General features: G+C 41.5%; 1 protein-coding gene across 1 annotated transcript in view; it reads left to right on the forward strand.

Moving 5' to 3' along the window:
• Positions 1-9997, forward strand: part of LOC310876336 (matrix metalloproteinase-16-like) — a gene marked incomplete at its 3' end in the record, with an annotated part of 72304 nt that extends 62307 nt beyond the window's left edge. Inside the window, exons 3-9 of the mRNA XM_083789859.1 lie at positions 1072-1176; positions 1426-1730; positions 2641-2808; positions 5980-6149; positions 6234-6354; positions 9384-9526; positions 9935-9997. Coding sequence (XP_083645985.1) covers positions 1072-1176; positions 1426-1730; positions 2641-2808; positions 5980-6149; positions 6234-6354; positions 9384-9526; positions 9935-9997 — 1075 coding nt within the window. The remainder of the gene's footprint in view (positions 1-1071; positions 1177-1425; positions 1731-2640; positions 2809-5979; positions 6150-6233; positions 6355-9383; positions 9527-9934) is intronic.
• Positions 9998-11038: the final 1041 nt, after the last annotated feature.

Genomic DNA, 11038 nt, shown 5'->3' on the forward strand with positions numbered 1-11038 from the left:
ACGATGGGATTCTCAGATTGCTGTTGAACAGCCTAAAGCTAAATTCCAATACCCAAAATCTCGGCCACTCGCTCACTCCCACTCGGGGTCATTCCAGCTTGACCCGGAAATGGTTAACGTTCCATTTGTTAAAGTGCTCCATCGAGGAGGAGAGTGGAGTGGAGTGGAGGAGCCAAGTGGGCTCTCCGAGACTGCATAGAGTGAGTGTACATCTTGGAATTTGAATTTGAATTTAGCTTAACACAGCACAGCACAGCACAACACAGCACAGCACAAGTACAGTACAGCACCACTCAATTCAGACGGGTCTGATTTATTTTTTAATACTGTTTTTATTAGGCATTTTTTGTATATGACAACATCAGAATATTATCGACAATGATAATGAGTAGTTCAGTTATATAAAATGAAAAAAATGACAGGTAATGGTTCCACATACAATACATAATAAAAAAGATATATAAATGTGATAAACATGAAAAAAACAAAAACTGTTAAACAATGACAAGTGTAAACAGACAAACAAAACAGACAACAGGACAGACACTCTTGCTCTCAGACCTTTCCAACATGTTGTTGTAAATCAAGTGAATTACAGACATTCTTTTTTAAATGAGAAAAACTAAAATAAAGAAAAAACACTCTTTTTCACTTTCTTTTCTTTCCAATTTTCTAATATGTTATCTGTAGGAGGGGTTAGCGTGCACCTATTGAAATAGTCAATGAAGGGTTGTCATGTCTTGTAAAATCTATCTTCACTCCCTCTCAATTCAAACTTTATCTTTTCCAATATTGTAAGTAGTGCATAACATCTCTCATAAGTGTAGTGTGAGTGGGAACCTGTGCTTGTTTCCAATTCAACAGTGTCAGTCTGCGAGCCAGTAGAGTCACATATTTTACCATGTTATATTGGAAAGTAGACAGTTTGACCCCGGGCCCCCTGACTCCCATAACTGCTGACAGACAGGTCTGATTAAAGAAGTCTGACATGGAGAGCTAAATTGTAGGCTACTGAACATTATATTCTGGTATTTTCAGCTCTAATGTCTCCTTGTCCCCCCCGTCCGTCAGAGCCATGAAGAGACCCCGCTGTGGCGTTCCTGACAAGACCAACGTGGGGAGGAGCAGCTACGAAGCGGTTGGAGCCAAGTGGGACAAGTATAACCTCACTTACAGGTGAGGTCGGTCTTCAGGTATTTGTATTGATGTGCCAATAATTTATACATCATCATGACACCTTATTATCTACCACAAAACTGGACACATTTGAGACTTTCCTAATATTGACCGAGACTTGATGAATGTCAGGCCAAACCGCCCAAACCGTGTTTTGTCTTCCTGTGGGATTACTGTGGGGTTAGTTAGGGAATGTAATACTCCACTTGGACAGCTTTGCTTAGTTTGTCTCTTTGCCTCTTCCTCTAGTATTGAGACCTATCCACCTAGAATCCCATATCAGAACACATTAAAGGCCATCCGCAGAGCCTTCAAAGTCTGGAAGGATGTCAGTCCGTTCACCTTTCAGTATATTCCCTACGGGGACATCCATAAGGGCCACCGCGATGAGGACGACGTCGACATCATGATCTCCTTCTACACGGGTCGTCACAAAGGCCATGACTTTATATCATCGGACCTGGCACATGCCTCCGCCCCCAAGCGTGGGAGGAGAGTTTACGTGCACTTCAACTCAGACAAGCAATGGAGCGTCGCCAACCAGAATGTGCAAGGTAAGAGGTCACTTGGACACAAAGTGAGTTTTGCGCTATATTTGTTACAATTAACAGGACACTTCAACTGAAATGAAGTGAGATTTAACATCAATGAGGGCTTAGTTGTTTTAAAGATGTTTTTAGTTCAGCTGTAATGCTACAGAACAGTGCAAGGTGCACAACCTACATCTCTTTCATTGCATTCCTTTTGTACGGATGCAAACAAATAAAAAACACATCATTACTTTGCAAACTAAGAATGAAAATCAGATCAACAATAAGATGACTACTCTGCAGTATTCTCCCTGGTTTATATTAACCGATTACAAGCAGCCACCAGATGGCTCCACTGAGAGCAGTTGCATGAAAATTCTCCTCTTTACAGCCACACTTTAGAAGTTCAGAAGTTTAGAGCCGTAAGTGATCGTGTGATGAGTAGGCATGTAACGATGCATTCAACTCACGATCCGATTCGTATCACGATATGAGGTTCACGATACGATTTTTAATGATATTTTAAACAAAGAATATTACCGCTTTTTTATTATTTATAAATTATTTATTATTATTATTTATCTTCCCCTGAGCTTTTTTCACATTTTCTATTTAACTACATTGCAAAAGAAGTAGCATTACTTTTGACAGAAACATAATTGCCTTCCTTGATGTATTAATGAGCATCACCTGGGCACAGTCACAGACACACAGCTCCCCTCTACAGTGCTCTACTACTGAAAGTAGTGTCATTTCTCTCCAAAAGCACTTGAATATGATTAAAGCTCACATTTCATATCACACACACCATAATTCAAATACAAACATGTAAAACATGTAGGAGGAGGTGGTGCCCCCAGACGCAAAAACAAATAGATAACTAAAACTTATTTTATTTTATTTTACTGAAGGAGTTCTTCTTCCATCCATCCAGGTTTCTACAATGTGTTTCTGGTAGCGGTCCATCAGCTGGGCCACACCCTGGGTTTGGGTCACTCCGACAACACATCGTCCATCATGCACAAAGACTACAAATGGAGGGAGACTGATGACTTCCAGCTGCCAGCAGATGACCGCCAGGGGATTCAAGACATCTACGGATGTGAGTGAAAATGTTTAAACAACAACTTGATATATAACTAGAACTGCACTCTGTCGAGTGCATACTTGCTTGTTGCACACTCGTAGGCCATAAATGGCCAACTAGTGCGCAAGCAGAGCGCGCAAGTACTTTCGACCGCTGTAAACTGTCAAATCTCAGTATCTCTGTGAAGGAACGTTTGAAATGTATAATTATTAGATTTGCTACCTACCTACTTTATGCATATAAACACCTAGTATTATTAAGTATGGTTCAAGTTTCTATCTATATAAGAAATACACTTTTATCGATGATAAAATCATCATGGATCTTGAACTTGGTTCTGCCTCAGAAAGTTATCATCACATGTTTTACATTTTAACCTTATATGAAATCAATTATGAACCAAATATTTATTATACATCATGAAATTGCTATGAATTATGCTTTATGAGCATATATTTTAGCTATTTTTAAAGTAAACCTTTCTCTCTCTCTCTCTCTCTCTCTCTCTCTCTCTCTCTCTCTCTCTCTCTCTCTCTCTCTCTCTCTCTCTCTCTCTCTCTCTCTCTCTCTCCCCCCCCCCCCTCCCTGGGGTGTGTGCGGGGAGATTGCACACAGTTACGCTGCCTTCGACAGTGTCAGTGATATACTTCTCCAGTAGCGGTGCAGAACCGAGAGTGATATATACTTCTCCAGTAAGCGGTGCAGAACCGAGAGAGTGACACATTATTTTGGATGTAAACTGCGCAACTTTTAGCGTTTTTGATCGGTTTTGTGTGATTTTTTTCTCCAGGGAGGCCCCTGGAGACTAGAGGCCCGTTTCAATTGAAACGATTGAAACATATATAAGGCCGCCTGTGTGTGTGTGCGCGCAGACACAGACTGTGTGGTAAATGGTAAATGGTGCATTTATATAGCGCCTTTATCCAAGGCGTTTTACATAGATTGTGCATTACATTCACCCATTCACACACACATTCATACACCGATGGCAGTGGAAACCATGCAAGGCACCAACTAGCACATCGGGAGCAATTAGGGGTTCAGTGTCTTGCTCAAGGACACTTCCACACTAACTCTGGGGGAGCCCGGGTTCGAACTGGCAACCTTACGGTTACCATCCAGGCACTCTACCCCTGAGCCACCGCCGCCCAGTGGTTCTCATAGTGGGAGTTCCAGCTACATTATCGATAGTTGGGAAGTAAACCAAGTGGACCCTAAAGGGTCTTATAAAATACAATAACGTTTTATTATTATTTTTCAGTGGTGCAACCACTCCCTATGTGTGTGGGTGGGTGTCTGGGTATGAGCAAAAAAACAGCATGGTTGTTTTTCACCATCTGTGCGCAACCTAATGCACCACACACACACGCACATATTAACTGTATGCTTTCGGGGGTGCCAGTACATTACAGTACAGTAGAGGGTACAGTAGAGGGGCCGCCACACGGTCATTTCTCAACCGTTTCGGACGCGGGGTGGCACGCCAGAACCGGCCCGGTCCCCTGGGTGCGTTCCTGGGGGTCTGGAACATCCCCTCCCCCCCCCCCCCCGCCCCGCCCCGCGAACCCTACACACGGAGTTGCACCACTCACTTCACACAGGTGTGATTTTTTTGGGACTCATAAGACTTTTTTGGGACTCATTTGAATGACCACCTGTGCAATCCCGGGACCCATTACATTGAAAACATATTTACATCACTGAACTTGGAGTGTAGCTGTAGGAGCCATTAGAAGAGAGGGATTATTTGTATTATTATTATTACCAGTATTATTTTTGACCACCTGGTGGCGGGCTTGAGAAACACAGCTGCTAGAAGGTGACCACTTATAAGGTGACACAGGGGCACTAGGAAGGAACTAGACACAGGGAACAAACCGTTCTTACCAGTAGCAGCAGCACAGCAGCAGCAGAACAGAGACAAACTTATAACATCACTGGTATGTTCATGTTCATGATTTCAACTGCTCACTTTCATTTCTGATAAATAAATAACACTCAAACTGGATCAAAGACTGGACATCCATCTGTTGCAATTTTCTGTGTGTGTACTGCGTAGGATCACTCCCATACCTGTGAAGTAACTGCAAAGGAGACTGGAAACTGAAAAATGGCAGTTACAGTAGCTTTGCAGAATCCAGATCAACATGGATTGTAGCTTTGCAGCAGCAGTTGAATCCAGACCAACATGGATTGTAGCTTTGCAGCTGCAGTTGAATCCAGATCAACATGGATTGTAGCTTTGCAGCAGCAGTTGAATCCAGATCAACATGGATTGTAGCTTTGCAGCAGCAGTTGAATCCAGATCAACATGGATTGTAGCTTTGCAGCAGCAGTTGAATCCAGATCAACATGGATTGTAGCTTTGCAGCTGCAGTTGAATCCAGATCAACATGGATTGTAGCTTTGCAGCTGCAGTTGAATCCAGACCAACATGGATTGTAGCTTTGCAGCTGCAGTTGAATCCAGACCAACATGGATTGTAGCTTTGCAGCTGCAGTTGAATCCAGATCAACATGGATTGTAGCTTTGCAGCAGCAGGTGAATCCAGATCAACATGGATTGTAGCTTTGCAGCAGCAGGTGAATCCAGATCAACATGGATTGTAGCTTTGCAGCTGCAGTTGAATCCAGACCAACATGGATTGTAGCTTTGCAGCTGCAGTTGAATCCAGATCAACATGGATTGTAGCTTTGCAGCTGCAGTTGAATCCAGATCAACATGGATTGTAGCTTTGCAGCAGCAGGTGAATCCAGATCAACATGGATTGTAGCTTTGCAGCAGCAGGTGAATCCAGATCAACATGGATTGTAGCTGCTGCTAAAAGCTATGAAGGTAGTGGGGTGTATCTTTTGGGGCGTATATACGTTGGTCAGACTGTCCGACAACATGTGTTTTCTAAGTCACTCTTATATCAGTCACAACTGTGTTTAGTATCACCTTCTGGTCTCTGTTTGCAGATAATTCAGTCACAAACAACCTGACCCTGGATGATGTTTCATTCCTGCCTCTCATACTCCAAGAACGAATGATTAAAGCACCTATAGCTGCTTACACATTTATTCAAGTTTCATGTAGAACGTAGCATGTTACAATCTGTCAGCTCCACTGCACTGGTGGTGACTCACACTGAAATCGGTCCGTGTAGAAACAAGGTAACAAAACCTAACAATCCTATTGTTACAGATGTCCAGAAGCCCAGCTGCGACGCCCTGACCCTGGCCCAGCTGTTGAATGAGATTACGCAACTAAAACATGAGAAGCGAAACATGAATGCAGAGATTACTGAACTGGAAAAGGACAAGAGAAACATGAATGCAGAGGTTATTCAATTGAAGAGCAACATGAATGCAGAGGTTACTCAATTAAAACATGACAAGCTCAGCATGAATGCAGAGGTTACTCAATTAAAAAATCACAAGCTCAACATGAATGCAGAGGTTGCTCAATTAAAAAAGGACAAGCACAACCTGATGCAGGAGAACACCCGCCTGACGGCTCATATTGACATCCTGATGAGGGAGAGGACGCCGACACCACCACCACCACCACCACCACCAGGTGAGAGATGTTGCAAAACATTTAGAATAAATATTCAATATTGTGTATTATTACTATTTCTATTTTATCTTTTATCAGGGATTTAGAGGTAGAAAACCTGACTAAGATCATCACTGCTGGACTATGACAACTATCATAGAACAATAATTTAAAATAAATAATTTGGACCCCCCCCCCAAATAATGGTATTTGAACTGGAGACACCCCAAAATAATGGTATTTTAACTGGAGACAACCCAAAATCCCCGAAAATAATATTTGAACTGGGGACCCCCAAAAATAATATTTGAACTGGGGACCCCAAAAATAATATTTGAACTGGGGACCCCCGGAAATAATATTTGAACTGGATACACCCCAAAATAGTATTTGAACTGGGGACCCCCGGAAATAATATTTGAACTGGGGACCTCTACGAAATAATATTTGAAGTCGGGACCCCCCACCCTGACAACCACTTCAATATAACATATAGGCCTATTTGGAAAAGGCTTTAGGCTAGGGGGTGTAATTCATGGAGTGAGTATTGTGAAACTTTTGCCAGTAATTTGTCACATTTTTGTTTTATTGAAAAGATTACACAGTATATCAGTATCTATCCTGCAGTACAAAACAAACATAATTTTAGTTACTAAGAATTGTTACAATGATTACAATAATTGCCAGATTCAAAATACATAAACCAAAACCCAAACCAATCCCACAGCCATCCTATAAAACCCAAACCAATCCCCCAGCCATCCTATAAAACCCAAACCAATCCCCCAGCCATCCTATAAAACCCAAACCAATCCCACAGCCATCCTATAAAACCCAAACCAATCCCCCAGCCATCCTATAAAACCCAAACCAATCCCCCAGCCATCCTATAAAACCCAAACCAATCCCACAGCCATCCTATAAAACCCAAACCAATACCCCAGCCATCCTATAAAACCCAAACCAATCCCCCAGCCATCCTATAAAACCCAAACCAATCCCCCAGCCATCATATAAAACCCAAACCAATCCCCCAGCCATCCTATAAAACCCAAACCAATCCCACAGCCATCCTATAAAACCCAAACCAATACCACAGCCATCCTATAGATCCACCTGGATCCATAATAGTTATTATATACTTATAATAACTGTAGGAGCCATCAAATTTGATTTAACATATTTGTGACTAAATGGCGCCCCCACTGGTTGCCTTGGAAAATGGCACCATGGTTCCCTTTAATTAAGCCACAGGCCCACAGCTGTGGGTGGAAAGACGGCAGTAGTAGAGATACAGATTTCAACAGCTCGCATGCATCGCACAAACAGCGCAGTTTAAAGAAAGGAAAGAAAGAAAGACAAGTACTTTATTATTTGTTTTATTGAACCCTGCTGCTCGTCTGTTTTGAGACACTTTATTTAGTATTTAGTCTGGAGCCTGTTCTTGTTTGTTTTCCCCCGTTTTTATTTTGAAACCTTTACACTCACACACAACACAAACTCCTGCCATAAATCAACCTTGCAGTCATCGTCAATCAGCATCGACAACAAGACGCTCAAGTCCCGAGCAGAGCGCAAGTACTGTTTTCAGCTACGTATGTCAGTGGTTCCATCGGCCAATCAGGGATTGTGTATTGTCTTTGGTGGCGTCGCTCGGCCAATCAGAGCGTGAGTTTGCAACTTGCTGCGTATGTTGGTGGCCCCTCGAACGATTGGATTGGCTCCGTGTGTTGGTGGGTGGTGTCGCTCGGCCAGTCACAGTCAGGGATTGGCTGATAATGTATGTTTATGTAAATCGGTGGTTCCTGATTGGCCGAGGGACAACACAGATAAATGTAGATGACGTAACCATTTTGAGTTTCAAAAATATTTAGAACCCAACGGGATTTATATATATATATATAGTGTCTGTTTCGATTTGCCCATTTGCCAAAGAAGCTTGCAAAAACGTTGGGCACCCCTATATCTCCATATATGGAGATTGGCTATATCTCCATATATGGAGATATAGGGGTGATCAGGACCAGAGCCGGAGCAGAGGCTTTTGTGCTGGTTCTGGACAACCGTGGGTCCGACCGACTCGACACCGGGCACTGCACTCCCTGGGGGGGGGGGGGGGGTGGATTACAGTCGTACGTACGCACACACACTGTGTGGGAAGTGAACGTGATATGGTTTATTTATGTTGTTGGAGTCTTATAATCCCGTAAGGGATGGGTCTTAACGACAAGACACGGAAATAAAGATTCATTCATTCATACTTTATAAACATGCGTACATTCAGTGGTGGAAGAAGTACTCAGATGTTTTACTAAACCCATTTAGGACTGAGACCAGATTCTAATGTCTTCTAAATCAGAACAGTTTTCTGAAAAACCTGTTTCTATATCACTGGTTCTCAAAGTGTTTCATGTCAAGGACCCCCAGAAACCCCCGTCTGAAAATATGTTGTTCCAGGGACCCCCCAGAAACAAAGATATGAGTTAAAAACGTTCGCTCTGAAAGAATATATAGGCCTATTCGCTCATAGCGCGGCACTCGGTGCCGCGCTATGAGCGAATAGGTTATGAGCTTGTAGATCTGCTATTTTTCAATAGTATAACATAATGCTTAAAACACCAAAAAGGGTTCCTGTACTGAATGGGTTAAGTAAGAGTAGCAATACCACAATATAAAAAGTTCTGTTACAATTAAATTAAAACGCCTGTATTCAAAATGTTTTACTTGCACCAAAATACCAAAGTAAAAGTACTCAAACTTTCAAAGCATGTCAAACGTTTCAAAATAAATTTGGATCTGACATATCCAAATAACATAATTTTAAAATAGGGCTTAATTGTTTAATACAAGTTTTGTGAGACAAAGTAGCAAATATACATTATTGTACTTTGAGTAAACATGTGTTGTAGAAAACACCATTGATGTAATAAAGTCATAATTTTACCCTCCACTACATCTCTGAATACTATTATTTTATTACAACTATGTGTTAGAATTGATTATCAGTACAGTGAAAATCCATCAGTAAATCTCCTGTTTGATGTTTTTAGTCAAGTCGTGTCCCGGTGGATGGACGACGTTTGGAGACGGATGTTACTACAAAACTACTGAAGGGAGATCATGGCAGGAAGGTAGAGATTACTGTCAGAGTTACGGAGCTGATCTGGTGGTCATTAACAGTCCAGCAGAACAGGTTAGTGTGTGTGTGTGTGTGTGTGTGTGTGTGTGTGTGTGTGTGTGTGTGTGTGTGTGTGTGTGTGTGTGTGTGTGTGTGTGTGTGTGTGTGTGTGTGTGTGTGTGTGTGTGTGTGTGTGTGTGTGCGCCTACTTCCACTCCACCACATCTCAGAGGCAACATTTTTACTTTTACTCCACTACAATTATGTTTTGATTATTATTACAAACATACAATTTAGGCATTTATCAGACACTCTTACGCCAGAGTGATTTACAGTAAGCAAGAACAACACATGGTATGACATAAAAATAGTCAACATGAATCATAATGTAAACTACAAACCTAATGTCTGTCTAACAGTAGAATATATAATGAAACTATGCATCCCATCCTGCACATCACCTCTTCAATCTCCTCCCATCAGGCAGGAGATATAGAAGTATCCAGAGCTCAATATGTCGCTTCAGGGATAGCACTTACCCTGTAGCCATTAGACATCTGAACTCATAGATATATGCATATAGCACTTTAAAAGACACTGAATGTAATTTCCTATGCTGCTGGTTTTTGTTTTTGTATTGTACTGTCCTTCTTGTTTGTGTATCTATGGTTGTCTGTATATGTTGAGTATGAACCAAGACAAATTCCTATCAACTTGTTGACATGGCAAATAAATTATTGAATATTGAATCTTGAATATACACTATAGAGTGCTATGTCTACATAAAATGCTATTTAAGTTACATAAGTTGAGCCTTTGTGAGGCATTTCTTCCAAAGCCTAGTGGAAATATGCATGCACAGTTTCACCACAATCGGACACTGCGTTGAGTAGTTGTGGCAATTTACAAATGGAAATTTACAAAACGGATACAAAGCAGGCTACTCCTGAAAGGTTTAGAAGCCAATTGTAGCCAATGAGGGTGGATTATGAGAAATCAAACAAACCCGTCTTGATAACATGACTATGGAGAGCATGTGTACCGATTTGCGTGAAATTTGGATAAAATCTGAAGGAGTAAATTAGAAAATGTGTTTTACATATGTCGGCCTCCTGGTGGCGCTATAAAGAGCCGATGTGAATTAGCTGTTCACAGACGGAAAGACGGACGGACAGACACACACATGGACGGACGGAGTGCAAAACATACTCTCTCCCCATGCCTTCGGCCTGGTGGAGACAATAAAAACTAGACTAAAATGTTAGGAAGGGACTAGTATAGTGGACAAGAGATCCATTATAAGTCATTATTTGGCAAGGCCTGCCAAAATACATTTTAGTCGACTAAATCAACTGTAGATTTAGTCGACTAAAATATTGTGATATTTAGTCGACTAAAACTAGACTAACACTAAAACATTCCAGGTCACTAAAATGTGACTAAAACTAAATTAAACTATTCAAGAGTGTTAGGTTATAAAGTTCAACTGGAGCCACAAACCACCAGGAAACAGGATCTTTTATTATCCAGTTTTATTTGCAGGATAAAGGTTGACATTGATCAACTTTTGACATTGACATTGATGAT

The sequence above is a fragment of the Protomyctophum parallelum genome (genome assembly GCF_964188405.1).
Source record: "Protomyctophum parallelum genome assembly, chromosome: 19".
Classification (NCBI taxonomy): domain Eukaryota; kingdom Metazoa; phylum Chordata; class Actinopteri; order Myctophiformes; family Myctophidae; genus Protomyctophum; species Protomyctophum parallelum.